Genomic DNA, 15,781 nt, shown 5'->3' on the forward strand with positions numbered 1-15,781 from the left:
AATTTCAAAGTAAATGATGACTGAGAGAACAGGATCCTTATCATTGAGGTGTTTTTTAAAAACAGTTTTTGTATTTTAGACTAGTTTTAGGTTTAAAGAAAAATTGCATAGAAAATACAGAGTTCTCATAAACCCACATCCAGTTTCCCTGTTAACGTCATTAACATGGTGTATTTGTAATAATTGATGAACCAATATTGATACACTATAAGTAATTTAAGTCCACAGTGTAGAATTCACATTCAGTTTTATACATTCTGTGGATGTTAACAGCTGTGTAACGACACATATCCACCACTGGAGTACTATACAGAGAACTTTCACTTCCGTAAAGATCCCCAGTCGTCTACCTACTCATCACCACCATACTCCTTCTCAACTTGGTACAACCACTAATGTTTTGATGCTCTCTGTAGTTTTGCCTTTTCCAGAATGTCATGTAGTTGAAATCCTACCGAATGTAATGGTTTCAGATTGGCTTATTCCATTGAGCAGAATGCATTTAAACTTCTCCATATCTTTTGGTGGCCTGATAGCTCATTTACTTATAATGGTCCGTATATTGTAATGTATGGATATACCACGGTTTGTTTATCCACTCACCTATTTGAAGGACATCTTGGTACTTCCAGGTTTGGGCAATCATGAATAAAGCTGGCGACATGAGTTGACCTATAAGTTTCATTGCTGTGTCTCATGGTAAACCTGTGTTTAATTTTGTAAGAAGCCACCAGAGTGTCTTCCAAAGTGCCGGAGCCATTTTGCCTTCCCACAAGCAGTGAATGAAAGTTCTTATTGTCACACATCCATCAGTGTTTTGGATTTTAGCAATTTTAATAGGTGTGTAGAGGTATTTTTGATAGTATCAGTGTTGATGGACTGTGTCAATGGCAGTTGCGCTTGGAGAAAAATCAGCTAGCCACAAATAAGCAAGCTACAATCAGACCCAGTTACCTGAACTGAATGGTAAATTTATATACCAACTCTCTCTAAAACTGACTAGCTTTAATCAGGCCTTTTTTGGCAAAATGGAAAGAAGCGTTCATTTGTTAATTTGTTTGAAATTATCTACATCCTTCACAAATTGCTGAATTTCCTAAATGGGCAATTTGTGTGCAATAGATACATATATTTAAAAACCCTGAATTTGACAAAATTGCAAAGCTACTTATAGTTTCCAAGATAATTCAAAATAATTCCATGAAGTGAGAAAACATATTTTATCTGTATTCTAAGTTTAAAGCTAAAATGGCATATCCATCTATTATCTCTCTCATATAGGTAGTCATTTATTATCTCTTGCAAAATCATGGTAAGATTTTGTTCGGGACTCTTTCTGGTACAGTCTATTTGTAACTTTCTATTTACATTAAATCATAAGGGGTATCTTCATAAATGAATATCACGAGGCACTCTGAGTAAGTCAGAGTTACTAGTCTGGCTTTCTGGAAAGTCTACCTAAGAAGTGGAAACATAGCAAAAAATTTAAGAATGTTAAGAAGGCCTCACTCCTTCTCACAACCATCTGTCTGTTAAATATGACCTTCCTACGTGGTCACTGACAACGTTAAGAATAATCCACAGAAGGGCACCTGGGTGGCTCAGTGGGTTAGGCCTCTGCCTTCAGCTCAGGTCATGGTCTCAGGGTCCTGGGATCGAGTCCCGCATTGGGCTCTCTGCTCAGCAGGGAGCCTACTTCCTCCTTTCAATTTCAATTTCAATTTCAAATTTCCAAGTGTCCTCTGTGAGGAGATCTCTGAATCTGGCTAGAGTGACATAAAACATTTGTATTTATTGATAAGAAGAAAAGTTTCATTTTATTATATTTTAAAAAGTGGTATAAGATAAAAGAGCAAAAATTTTTTTTAAAAAACGATTTTTTTATTTGTCATAGGATCCTAGAGCTATCAGGATTTAAGTGAGTCATTCACTCTGTGCCCTGGCTTGAGCAAGCTTTTCTATTCTGAAACTATCCCAAACCAGTTGTGGTATAAAAAGACTCCCAAGAATGATGTACAACTTCTTCCTTTTTACTAAATGATGCTAAAATGTTCAAATTAAGCTCATTTATTACCTTATCTCTTCTGAGAAGAATTAGAACTGATCATTACACCCTTTTAAATCCCCCCCTCCCAATTTTTGTTTAATATCTTAGTCTTTTTCCTCTTGGGAATCTGAAAGTTAGGTACTATCTCCCAAAAGTATATCATCAAAAAAATAGGAAGGGTTTTGAGTACTTTTGTAAATTTATGACTTTTTTGCCAATTTCACATTACCTGCAATGACTGAATCACAATTAAAAAGTGAATACAATGATGTACAGTGTAATAATATCTGCAAAACGATCAAAGGCATTCTCTCCATCATACTCTGATAAGGAATGGTTGGCATTTCATGAAATCTTCACAATAAAATTTTAATTGGAAAAAACCTACACTTTTTAAGTGCTCAATCTCAGTTCTCGTGTTACTTATCAGCATAATTTTATATTTTTAATTTGATAATTGGGGATCAAAAAATCTTTAAATCATAAATAAAAACAAATGTTCCCAAAGACAGATGAAGACAGAATAAACTAAATTAGGGAAAGAAACAAAAACAAAATTCAAATAAAGATTAAAACTTTATAGTAAAATTAAAAGTAATTGTGCCATAAAAAGTGAACAGAGATGACAACGTCCCTCTCATTCACCAAGACTAAAACCAGAGAGAGACCATTCTAGCTAAGCTTTGGGAGATGTAAAACTATACCATCTCTTCTAGTCATCTCTTCATGGACAAGATGCTTTATAAATATTGTTGCTAATTTAGGAGAACTCTCCAGTTGAGGGTGTTGTTTTCTCATTTGATGGAAAAATAAGCTTTTAGTTCAGGAAGGTTTGAAAATTTGTTTTGAGCCACATACTTGGTAAGTAACAGAGCAAAAGAATTCAAATAGAGATTTCTAAAATTGATGTTATCTACTTTTACAAAGCCATGGGTTTTAAACTATGCCCTGTTAGCTCTTGGATGAAAATGCAGAGGGTCTTAATTTTGTTGGGGGAAATCAAAAACATTAACAAAGATTCTGGCTTAAGAGGTACTCGGATCAGCCCCATGTATATGCCGAGAAGGTGGTTACCTGCAAGGTAAATATTTGAGGAATGTTAGAAGAAGAATCAATACACGAGAACAGCCCCACTCTCAGGAGATGACATCTTTACCATTTAAATCTCTTCTTGGTACTAAAACATGATCTTCTGGGTGTACCTTTGAAAGTGGAGCTGTGGATAAATCGTCACCAATAGCAAAGATCCAGGTCTTAACAGTGTTTCCGGTACCTATCTGAAGTCCTGACCCTCATATAAAAGGATAGCATTTGGGGGCACCTGTGGGGCTCAGTTGGTTAAGCGTCTGCTTTCCGCTTATGGTCTGGGATTCAGCCCAGCATGGCTCCCCCTGCTCAGAGGGGGGCCTGCTTCTCCCTCTCCCGCTGCCTGTTGCTCTTCCTGCTTGTGCTCTCCATTTCTCTGTCAAATAAATAAAGTCTTTAAAAAAATAAATGAATAAAGGAGAGCATTTGTACCACACCCTTCTGTAAACAGATGGGGTTTTCAAAGCCAAAGAATGTAGCCTATGGGCTTAGATGCCCTTGAGACCTTCCAAGCTTCCTCCAGGATGAGGTCATCAAGATCTTAGCATTCCAGAAATTCATTCACAGCCCATCTTTGGGATTCTCCCCTCTAAAGAAATGGAAAACCAGATAAAGTATAATGGGAAATACAGAATCAAGGTTTCAGATGAGATGCAGGAAACAAAGCTTCCTGGGGGAGGGAGAAGAACAAAGTTAAAGGAAGAAGAAAAACAAGATGAATAAGCCCAAAAAGTGCCTACCTCAATTTTGGTCTGCATTAGGAAAATGGGATATCTAATGCCTTTGTAAATAATTTGAGCTAATGGATGTAAGGGACCTACCCAGAACAGCGACAGGTTTCTCATAGGACTTTAAATTGACAGCCATTACATCTGAAACTAATGATACACTATCTGTTAACTAAGTGAATTTAAATAAGTTAAAAAGTTTTTTCAATAGTGAAAATAAGATGATAGCCGTTGTTATTATTATTATCAACATCAATATTATTACACTTGAATATTTACAGGTTGTGGTAAGTTGATTCTAGGTTACCTTGTGATTGATGCTCTGTCTACATTTAAAGCAATTCATTTTTGTCTCCATTTACAGCAATTAATTTTTTAAATAATTAAATTGTCTTAATTAAAAAAAAAATCGTTGCTTTTTTGTTTGTTTGTTTTCAAGGAAATCCTGGACCCAAAGGCCAGAAGGGGGACAAAGGGAGTGGAAGCATACTAAGTAAGTTTATGGGTCCTTGTTTTTATGTGTGCCTTGTCGTCAACACACTTGCCATCATAGTGGTCTGGGCTCAAGGCGAATGTGGGGAACTTCAGCATCGACCCAGAGAGTTTCTGTGGAAGTCAGCCACAGTTTTCTCCAAAAAAGCATGCTAATTGGAGTAAAACAAATAGATTAAATTATACAACTCTGAGTCTCATGACCCATTTGTATTTTGTTTTCATGATGAGCACAGTTTTCTAAAAATTCCACATAGAAAATTGTTCCATTTTCAAGCTACTTTCAGTCCGCTGAAGGAAAATCAAGTTTATGAATAGAAACAATTATATCCTCCTTACCTACTGACTGAGGAACTGAAAGGCTCTGGCTAGGAATTTGGACAATCTGAAGAACCCCGGCCAACCAATTCTCTGATGCCTGGGGTTTTTGTGTTTTGCTTTGTTATACTAAAAACTTGAAAAGTTATGTTCTATATCCTAGGCCTTCAAAATTGCAACAGAATAGATTTGACACAGGGAACTCTGTTGATGGGATGCTGACCTCATACACCGGCCCTTAAAAACAAAATATTAGATGAGATGTCTTTACCATGCCATGCTCTAAGTCAGTTGTTGTGTGTCTAGGCTGAATCCACACAGATCAAGGGAAAGGATTATGAAAAGGAACCGAGAAATCCCCCCTCCCCTGTTCCCAGTAGGAGCTGTGTATGATGTGTGTGTGTGGGTGTCTGTGGGGATAGCAGCCGCTACACACACACACACACCGTGATGAAAATCTCTACCCAAACAGGGTCTGCTTTAGATAGATTATAGCTAATCCTTTAATGTACCAAAACTCTAGCATTTTTTAGTTGTAGTTATTATTTTAAAAATAGAGTACCTATTATTTTCACCTGTGCTGTGTATGGATAGGGCCCTTAGACAATTCAGGATCACCACAGTGAATGCCAGCCATTCAGGTATATAATGTAACTACCTGATGCTTTTTACAATTGTTGCATTGTTGATGTCGCTTCCCCCTGAATTGACAACATTGAATATTGTGTATCTCCTCACAGTGCTTTAGCGTCATTCCGTGATTATTAGTGTTGTTACTATTATAGTAAGATAATGGAAACATTAGTAGACCTTTCATCCTTTGTGTCCATTTCTTCTTTAATGTGCTAACTTTTGTCTAGTGTAATACTTTCTGCCCTACCTAGACGCCTTTCTCCATGTCACTCTAGTTATTTTCACTTGAGCTCCTTGTGTAACTCTTTTCCCTAGCTTCCTGTTTATCTGTCTTTATCTCGGCCTTTATCTTTTTCTCTTTTTGCTGAGACTTTCCCGAGCTACTTATCCTTGACTCTGGGTAAGCTTGGCAGGTAAAGAACTTCTCTGTTTTGCAGTCTTTAAACCAAACACCCACCCAGTCTTCTGGTACCTGAGGTTACCAAATGCTTTGAACACTTTTTTTTTTTTTTTTTTTTTGGATCTGTTCAGAAATGGTTTCAGTTATAGCTATTTTCACGGCTCTTTTGAACTTTATGCTCACACTTTGTGAAAGCAACAATATATTTCTGTGTATAAATGTGTTTATGGCCTCCAGATTTCCCTCCATGCACCGCCCCCATAGAGTAGATATAACTCCATTATGTTTCAAAAAGAAAGAATCATAGACACAAACATCTGTACAGTATGTTCTGCTTTTACGGCACTGAGGTTAACGTGTCGTCACTTGCCCATGTCAGGACATGTGGCTCTGGCTCTTCTCCCTCAGTGACTGTGCAGTACGCCATCATATCGCTAGCCCGTAATACATCATTCTGTTCCCTAGTCATGAACACTTGATGATTTTTGTTGGCCATGGTTTGGCTTTAATAAGCAGTGCTCCATTCAGCAGTCTCATACATGACCTTGTGGAACCATTTTATAATAGAAAATTTACTAGGAGTAGAACAAATCAATGGTTCAAAGGTGATGTGCATTTCACAAGTTGATGGTTTCTTGTGAATGACTCCAGAAAGGCTATACCAATGTATTGTGCATGAAAGTGCCTGATTCTCTCCATCTTCAGTTAGTTCTGATAAATAATTAATATGGAGTTATTTTAATATATATTTTTAATATTTTTATATTTAAATATAAAAAGAATAATCACTGATTTCCTCTTTTACATCCGTGTCAGGACCGGTACAACTCCGTGATCGTATGTGGGCAGGGCCCTTTTAAGATCAGGTGGGTTGGGCAAGACACCTCTGCTACCATCTCATTAAAAGGCCCTTCACCTCCGGACAAGTCATCAGCACAACTGACTCCAAGATCCCTTTGTGGCTCCTCCAAATGACTTTGGTTCCTGTGTGGTGTGCAACTTCCACATGGCTTTCTCTGGCCCTTTGTGCTCTTTGGGCCTCTGTTTCCATGTTCCTACCTCTCCCCACTCCAGCACGCCATGATCACCACCACCTTGTAGCACCTTTAGCTGGAATGCCTCCCATGTACTGACTGGCGGGCTTCTCATGCTAGTTCTCAGAGCCAGGCTAGAAGCCCTCTGCCATTCACTCGCTTCATGTCTTTCTGAACCCAGTTTAACCCATTGGGTTCTAGGAGACATGGCTACTGATTCTAGGTGGGTTCTTGACATTCAAAAACAGTACTCTCAGTAACTGATAGAGATACATAAAAGAAAATGCATTTGTTAATTCACTCATTCATTCATTTATGTTCATCGCGTACTTCCTGGAGCTGGACACAGGAACTAATAAGATGACTGTAGCTTCTCATCTTACAGAGCTAATTGTCCCTGGAAGCCCTAGACATGTAAACGGGCAATTCTGCAATACAGCAGAACTATTTGAGGGGAGGAATGGGGCTCTACAGGTGTTCAGAGGAGATGGAGATTATTAAATTCCTTAAAATATTAAAAAGTAAATTGATTTTGATTATTGATTAGCTTAGTTTACTTTCTTATCTTCTTATTCTACAAATTACATCTTTTTTCCCTCCCAGTTTATAGTGAAGTAAAGTGGAGCTTAGACAGTTTATTGAACACATTTAGACCAAAAAAACAGAACTTGTTTCCTTAAATGACCTGGCTATCTCAAGCAAGAATATTTTGGTCATGAAAAAATAATGCTGAAATGTTTTGTTCTAAAAAGCCTCTTGTACGACTACACTTTAAATATTAATTATAGATCCTGAAGATGAAGAAATATTTCAGTAGACCTGGAGATATTTTGTGTGGGTGAAGAAAGGGCTAAAAATGAGAAAGGGGAAAAGGTAAGAAAAGACAGCCCCCCCCCCCAAAAAAAAAGGAACAGGGAAGATATAGTGTAGTGTGATATGTGTGTAGGTCTCTGTATTAATTAATTAACAGATCACATTTTCACACCTTTCATTTCTTTCAAAGTTTACAAATAGTCCCGAGCTTCACAGTCTTGAGTTTCTAGTAAATTCTAAGTCGTGTGTCTGTGTGTGTCTCAGCCCTTCCATTGCCTCTCCTGTAAAATGGACATCGTAACACCTACCTCACAGGGTTGTTGTGAGGATCACAGAAGGTATTGTGTGGGCAGAGATGCTCTGTAAAACCATTTATAAAGTGCTTTAAACACATAAGTTATGCTTCGCAATGGTCTCTCTGAGCTGGAACCACTCTTCCCTCCTGGTATCATGCAGACATGTAAAATCTGTAATCAGAGCAGGGGGGAAAGCAAAATGAAAATGCGAGAAGCCAAATAAATGTCACCGACGAAAAGAGAGATGCTAGAGAATAAGATAAGATTTTACCTTAGATAGAGCAACGCCAGTGTGACCAGATCGCAAATCAGTGAGTTTGTCTGAGCCGCGCCAGAGAATGTAAGTTATAAATAAAGAAGTAACTCAACAGAGTGCGTGCCAGAGGCCAGAAGCTGTCACCAGAGGTCAGAACAAAATGTCAGCCTCATAAAACAGGAGTCCAGGCTCTGAAGAATGAAGCAAGAGCCCAAGACTGCGCTGAAAAAACTCCAACAAAGGTTGAAATGAATTAGTTTCAGGGGTGCTCTGGGTCTGTACCTCCAAGATATCAGAGTCTCCAAGAAAAAAAATAAATTAATCTAAAAAAAGGAAGTAGAAGAATCAGCCAGGCTTCAGATGGTCATTATCAGAAAACCGGCAATGTTGACTGGCCTGTGAATGCAAACATGTGGAGACGAGTTGGATCTCTTTGTCCATAGTTTAATCAGGTGTGACTTCTCACCCTGCTCTGCATTGGGGGAACAGCGAAAACCCAGGGAGCCTTTTCTCTTGCCAGCAGGCCGCAGCATGACCCTGATCGCAGAGATCGTGAGAGGCAATCCAGGGGACTCGGTTCACAAGGTGTCTGATACCCCAGACCACAGATGATGGGAGAAGGGCTTCTCTTCTCTCTCTAGACAGAAACAGATGCTGAATGCCCAGTTCAAATGCACAAGTTAGACCAGCGTGAGTAATGTGCGGTGGAGAGAAGTGTGCCCCAGGCTCACATGCTTGTCTCAAGGGTTCATCTGTTCTCACCCAACTTGGAAGGGAAGGTGTTTCAGTCACGCAGAAACAATTCCTGCTGTGCAACTCAACACTGTGTGTGAGGCTCTGTCCTACACATACCAATCCGCAATGTGTCATTGGTTAGTATGTCTTCCTGTGCGGTGTTCATGCCGATAATTAGGATGTGAATTTAAAGGGTCTTATTTCGAAACTCATACCGTGATATGAAGTATCAGTTTGTCTTCCAGTTGATTTCTGCTGAGGACTCAGCACAATCTTAAGTGATTTCTGGTCTTCCTCAAAGCATTCAGTGACCAAAGTCAAACCTTCTCCTCCAAACACTAAATAATTACAACAGTGAACGCTTAGAGAACACTGGCTGTGCACCCAGAGCTTTTGACATGTTCTCCCATTTAAACCTCAGAAGAGACTTCGAGGTAGGTACTGTGATTATTCACATTTTTTAGGTTGGAAACTGAAGCGTTGTTGATAAATGGAAGAGCAGTAATTCAAAGCTAGATGTGTGCATTTCCAAAGGCCCCGTTTATAACTCGGGCTCCATTCAACAACCCCCACACTAGTTTTATGTCTTTTTACATGTCAATGCCACAAATACACAGCATGAAGATTGTGCAAAAAGAAGGAAGAGAAAGGTTTTTTTGAAGATTTTGTTTGAGAGAGAGCACAAGCAGGGGGAGCAGCAGGCAGAGGGAGAAGCAGGTTCCCGGCTGAGCAGGGAGTCCCATGCAGGACTGGATCCCAGGAGCCTGGGATCATGACCTCTGCCAAAGGCAGACACTTTTGGCATCTGAGCCAAAAAGCCAACTGAGCCACCCAGGTGCCCCGAGAAAGAGATTTATAATAAGCAATTTGGTTTTCTAGAATGGGCCTATAATTTCAAGACACTAAGGAGATGAAAATTCTTACAGTGTGACTTCCGGAATTTCAAATTCCCAAACAAGTGTTCTTGGTCCATATTTGTTGATGTTTCCACCTTCACGTGGAATCTTGTATCCCTCGATCTATGATTCAGAAAGATCGTTTCCCTGGACTACCCGCAAAACAGGGGTATCCATAGTAGGAGTCATTTACATGTGACACCAGAGGCAGGAGCTACCCCTTAACATCCGTTCTTGTTTTCAGTGCCTGGCTCAATTTTAACAATTGAGAATGAGGTTTGGTTGCTTTGATGTTCCTCTTCTGTTATTGAGTCTTGTTTTAACTCCTCACCGATGCTTCTCGGCAGCCCACTTTAGGACCGAGCGGAGTATCCGAGAGTATCCCGGAGCCCTTGGCTGCAGGTGACTTAGTTAAGTGCTGCGGGTTTTAGACAGTGCGTGCTGTTCAAAGCTTTAAGTGAGTGCACGCATTGTTGCTGAAACACAGAGCGTTCCATCAACGCAATAGATAGGAATAACTCATATGTCTTATAAACTGAAATAGCGCTTTAAATGAGGAATGGATCCCGCAGTCAGCATTTTGCCCTGATGAGTCCCTTTCCCAGCTGACTCACACAGCCCGACTCCTACCGGAACCAATCAGAAGGAAAGAAAAAAAGAAAAATCAGTACAGCTCCAGCTCGGTCTTTTGCACCAGCAAAATATGAAATTCGTCCCATTATAGGCTGGAATGCAGGTGAAATAGACCCAACATGGCACTTCCCACCATCCACAACCTCAGAGGATGAAATGGCTTTCCTGCTGCTCTTCAGAGAACTGGGTCCTGGCTTCCCACTCTGCAGCCAACATAGTCTTACACCAACACAAGCACTGCCCGAGTCGGGGTTCACAACCAATACTCGCCCCTGCCCCACCCTTACCCTAGCTTCTTTGGAAATGCATTGTCCTGCAGTGAGCATCTCAACACCAAAGTCACTAGAACCAGTTACTTGCATACCAAGTGTCCAAGAACTATCTCCCTTTTTGCTGTAACCTACAGACTTGCCCCTGTCCTGGGGTTCTCCAGTTACTTCCTTTCCCAACTTCCCCTGAATTACTCATGTCTGTTTGATCCACTCACTGCCAAGTGGAACATCTGAATCCCAGCAGCCTTTCAGATGCTCTTAAGGGAACTGGTTAAAGGAATCCTAATGCTAATTCTTTACCAAAATGGAAAACACGCCTCAGCCTAATGAAATTTTGTGTGATTCTGGTTTCTCATTTCCCAGAAATAGTCAAAGGTAAATTCTTTTACCTGAATACCAGTGTTTGTTTCTGTACACAATATTTTTACCAAACTCTGCATGGTTTATGGGCATAATTCATTTGTTCCCTATAAAATGATTATCTGTTCTATTCCAAAACATCTTCCATGCCAAAGTGTCCTGTTACATTCCCCTGTTATAATCTCTTACCTATTCTATCACCTATACCTAGAAACACTTTCTATACCAAAAAAATGTATCATATTAATCACAAAAGGTAGCCAAATGAATAATTATTACTATATTGAGACATCTAGTAGGTCCTCAGTAAACACTTTTGTAGTTTTTTAAATAAGAATTAGAACTTGTCGGGTGCCTGGGTGGCTCAGTTGGTTAAGCGTCTGCCTTCGGCTCAGGTCTTGATCTCAGGGTCCTGGGATAGAACCCCACATCGGGCTCTCTGTTCATGTGCGTTTTTTTTTTTTTTCTCTCTCTCTCAAATAAAATCTTTTTTTTTTTTTAAGATTTTATTTATTTATTTGACAGACAGATTTCAAGTAGGCAGAGAGGCAGACAGAGAGAGGAGGAGGAAGCAGGCTCCCCGCTGAGCAGAGAACCCGATGCGGGGCTCGATCCCAGAACCCTGGGATCATGACCTGAGCCAAAGGCAGAGGCTTTAACCCACTGAGCCACCCAGGCGCCCCTCAAATAAAATCTTGAAAATAAGAATTAGAAGTTCTAAGCCATTAAAGTAGGCCTTTCAGTGACAAAGTGAATATTTTTGTTAAAGAAAGATTTTTTTTTTTATTACCATGTTCAGATCATGACATAACAGGAATGGATGCTTGGTTCTCATTTATGAATTAAAGAAAAAGCTGTATTTTCAAATTTATACCCATCGAGGTACTCTATTTCTTATTTCGTTTGCAACTAGTCAAAAATACAAAACAGAGAAAAAAAGAAAAGACAAGAGTGTTCGGCTGCTAGGGGCTGCCAGAACAAAGACTGGGTGACGTAAACAACACAAGTCTATTCCCTCAGAGTTCTGAACGTTGAAATCCAAGATCCAGGTGCCCTCAGGACACTAGCCCTGTAGAATTAGGGCCCCACCCAAATGGCCTCAGGGAACCTTAATATATTTCCTTAGAGGCCCTATCTCTAGATGCAGTCGCCCTGGGTGTTAGGACTTCCACGGATGCATTTTGGGGGGATATAATTCAGCCTGTAACAGGAAGGATCCAGAACCGCTATCCCTCCCTGTGTGGGGGCAGTCTCCTGTCTGAGTCTTTGCTCTGCAGGCCTGGAACTTTCAGAATGAGGAAGATCTGCTTCAGGCGTCTCTGCCTCTCTCTCTGCCAACCAGTTCTCCAGGCCTAAATTGTATCATAAATAAATTTGAGACATTGTGCTGTTTTTGTAGTTATGAAAGCAATTTGACTTTTGTTTGTTCTTGTCAGTATTTTGTTTTCACATTTCAGGGATGTTCTTTTACATTATGGAATCCATAAAATTATAAAAATTGTGAGGCTAATGCTGTTTAAGTATTCAGTAACCAGTGGTGACTAGATTAACAAGAAACCAAATGACCTGGGAAGCTACTTCTAATGTTTATTTATTTATATATTTATTTATTTATATAAATTTTTCAGATTTTATTTCTTTGTTTATTTGACAGAGAGAGAGAGACCACAAGTAGGCAGAGCAGCAGGCGGTGGGGGGGCATGGGGGAAGCAGGCTCCCCGCTGAGCAAGGAGCCAGATATGGGGCTCAATCTCAGGACCCTGAGATCATGACCCGAGCGGAAGACAGAGGCTTACCCCACTGAGCCACCCAGGTGCCCCTATTTATTTATATTTAAAGATTTCATTTATTTATTTGACAGAGCACAAGCTGGGGTAGTAGGAGAGGGAAAAGCAGGCTCCCCCCTGAGCAGGGAGCCCACAGGACCCTGGGATCATGACCTGACCGAAGGCAGACACTCAATTGACTGAGTCACCCAGGTGTCCCACTTCCAATATTTATTGTCAAATAATCACCATCTGTGTATTTGTAAGAATTTTTTAAGTAGAAAGAAATGAAAACCTGCTTAATTAAGACATAGAATCTACTGATTCACATAATTAAGAATTCCAAGAGATGGTTTTGCTTCGGGCATGGTGGGATCCAGGAGTTCAAACTAAGTCATTTAGACTTAGTATCTCTCTCCCTTTCTCTCTCTCTCTCCCCCTCTATGTATATATGTGTATGTGTGTATATATATATATTGTATATATATATATATAAATTCATAGTTGATTAGGCTTTTGCTCTAGTGTGTAATCTTCACATTAGCCACATCGGAGAAAGAATGCCACCTTCTTTCCTTCAGAAGAGCTCTTGTTGCCTCTGTTTGGATACTGAATTTTCCCTTGAAACCACCGTAGCATTCAGAGAATGGGCACACTCGCTACCCAACCAGGTAGGGCCAATAGCAAGTGATGGCTTGGTCAGGATCCCCCTTCAGAATCTCAGAGTATAGGGGAAAAGGCCCTGAAAATGTGGACCAACCTAACTTTGCTATTACATACTGTTCAATAGCACTCTTGTTAAGTGCTGAGTGCCTATCGGACATCAACATATTAGGTCAATTCCTCCATAATGCGAGAGGTTTAGAACTGTCTTCAGTAACCACACCGTGTTCTTGTATCATTCCCCCAGTAGTTCTCAGGCTCTGGTGAGCATCAGAACGACCTCTAAGGCTTCTATCATATACGATGCCTGGACCCAACGTACATAGATGCTTATTTCAGGGCCTTGGGTTTGGACCAGTATGTTGTGATTTCCAAAAACTCTCCTTGGAATTCCGAAGCACAAGTTGTTGAAACTTTCTTCTTTAATACTGGAGAGATACTTTAGGGCTACCCTTTCCCAAGCACTAGGCCAGAAATCTGAATTTTTAAGAAATGGTAACACTGGTAACACTAATGTCTGCAGTGCAAAGAGTGACCCTTCTGGGCCAGGGCTCTGCAGGGCATTTCATGGGGTCTCCTTCACTTCACAAGAAACCTATTGCTCTGCTGTTTTTTCCCCTGAGGATTTAGAACATGAAGTAATCTGTGCAAAATCACACAGCTAGTATTTATGGGGAGGAATCCGAATCTTGGTTTATCTCATTTTTTAAACTCTATCACATTATATTGCATCTTGATTTTTTTTTAAATGATTTTACCTATTTATTTGACAGACAGAGATCACAAGCAGGCAGAGAGGCAGGCAGAGAGAGAGGGAGGAAGCAGGCTCCCTGCTGAGCAGAGAGCCCGATGCAGGGCTCGATCCCAGGACCTGAGATCATGACCTGAGCTGAAGGCAGAGGCTCTAACCCACTGAGCCATCCAGGCACCCCTGCATCTTGATTTTTTTAAAGATTTTTATTTATTTGAGAGAGCAAGAGACAGAGAGAGAGAGAGTACAAAATGGGGGAAGGTCAGGTGGAGAAGCAGACTCCCCGCTGAGCAGGGAGCCTGATGTGGGACTAGAACCTGGGACTCCCAAGATCATGACCAGTCGCCCAACCAGCTGAGCCACTCAGGCACCCTGTAACTTGACTTTCTTTCTCAAACCTCTTCAAAGTACATTCATGGACCAAAACAGTTCTCACAAATGTTCTGAGGTGATTACAAAAGATGTTAGAACATATGAAGAAATACAAATCGTCTAAGGTCATAAAGGAAGTTTGTAGCACAACTGAGACTAGGGCCCTGGTCTCCTGGCTTCTCACGTAGAGAAGCATCCTGTTTCCTATACAGACCATGCCCCTTCTCTGGTGAATAAGCACTGGGACCCTCTCTTTTGAAACAAAGCATTTAGTACCGCAACCTGAGAACCCACACTTGACAGTAGTTTTTTTTTTTTTCCTGCTTTTCTTTCTGAAACAAAATTTGCTACCCCGTAATTTTTTCTTCTTCTACTTTGATGACACTAAAACAGCCAAAATTTAAGCTAAGCAAATGGAAATAATGTTTCCTGAAGGAGAGAGAAACCACCGATTTGGGGGTTTTTTGAGGCATCAAATGGTCTGTGTTTAAATACCTGTGGACACAGCTGTTGGACAGAAATCATGGTCTTTCCTGTCAAATGATGAGGGAATGAAAATTTTTTTTATTTTTTATTTATTTCTTATTTTTTATAAACATATAATGTATTTTTATCCCCAGGGGTACAGGTCTGTGAATCGCCAGGTTTACACACCTCACAGCAGTCACCATAGTACATACCCTCCCCAATGTCCATGACCCCCTCCCCCTCTCCCAACCCCACTCTCCCCAGGGAATGAGAATTTATACACTAATGTCTCCCACGGATCCCAGCGAGGCTGTCCTGATAACATCCCAGAGCTCTGAACAGTTACAAGCATAAACAAAATACAGTACCCAAGGACAAGGAGAATGTATATTTTCTTTTAATTTACCTCTGGATCCACTTCAAGGGGCAAATACTCGGTTATTTTAGAAAATAATTTTCTCTTCTTAAAAAGTCAGAGAATCCGTTCTGAGTTGTCAGTCTTGCCAACAACTGGACAGATTAACTTTTCTTGGGCCCAATTTAAGACATTTTTCTCCACAAAATCCACACCTCAAAATCCCTATAGTTTATGACTTTGGTTTCTGAGAATAACATTCAGAATGAAATATAATTAATAATTCTGGCGCTATTTTTCTGTAATACTTTCTAGCCTAAAATAGATTTTTCGAAATGTCAATTGTCGGAGGTAGGTGTTATTATAGTATTGTATGAATAGGCAAGTGAAGGATCAAGTGGGCTAAA

The 15,781-nt window shown here is 40.2% G+C and overlaps 1 protein-coding gene across 2 annotated transcripts in view; it reads left to right on the top strand.

The window, feature by feature from the left end:
* Nucleotides 1–15,781, top strand: part of MSR1 (macrophage scavenger receptor 1) — a 79,253-nt gene that overhangs the window by 41,673 nt on the left and 21,799 nt on the right. The window contains exons 8-9 of one of the 2 annotated variants that reach the window (XM_045998563.1): nucleotides 4,301–4,354; nucleotides 6,521–7,925. In XM_045998563.1, the coding sequence (XP_045854519.1) occupies nucleotides 4,301–4,354; nucleotides 6,521–6,564 (98 nt within the window). In that variant the 3' untranslated portion in view covers nucleotides 6,565–7,925. Of the gene's footprint in view, nucleotides 1–4,300; nucleotides 4,355–6,520; nucleotides 7,926–15,781 lie in introns of those variants that run through there. The other variant, XM_045998562.1, reaches the window with a different exon arrangement.

This window comes from Meles meles, chromosome 2 (genome assembly GCF_922984935.1).
Source record: "Meles meles chromosome 2, mMelMel3.1 paternal haplotype, whole genome shotgun sequence".
Classification (NCBI taxonomy): Eukaryota; Metazoa; Chordata; class Mammalia; order Carnivora; family Mustelidae; genus Meles; species Meles meles.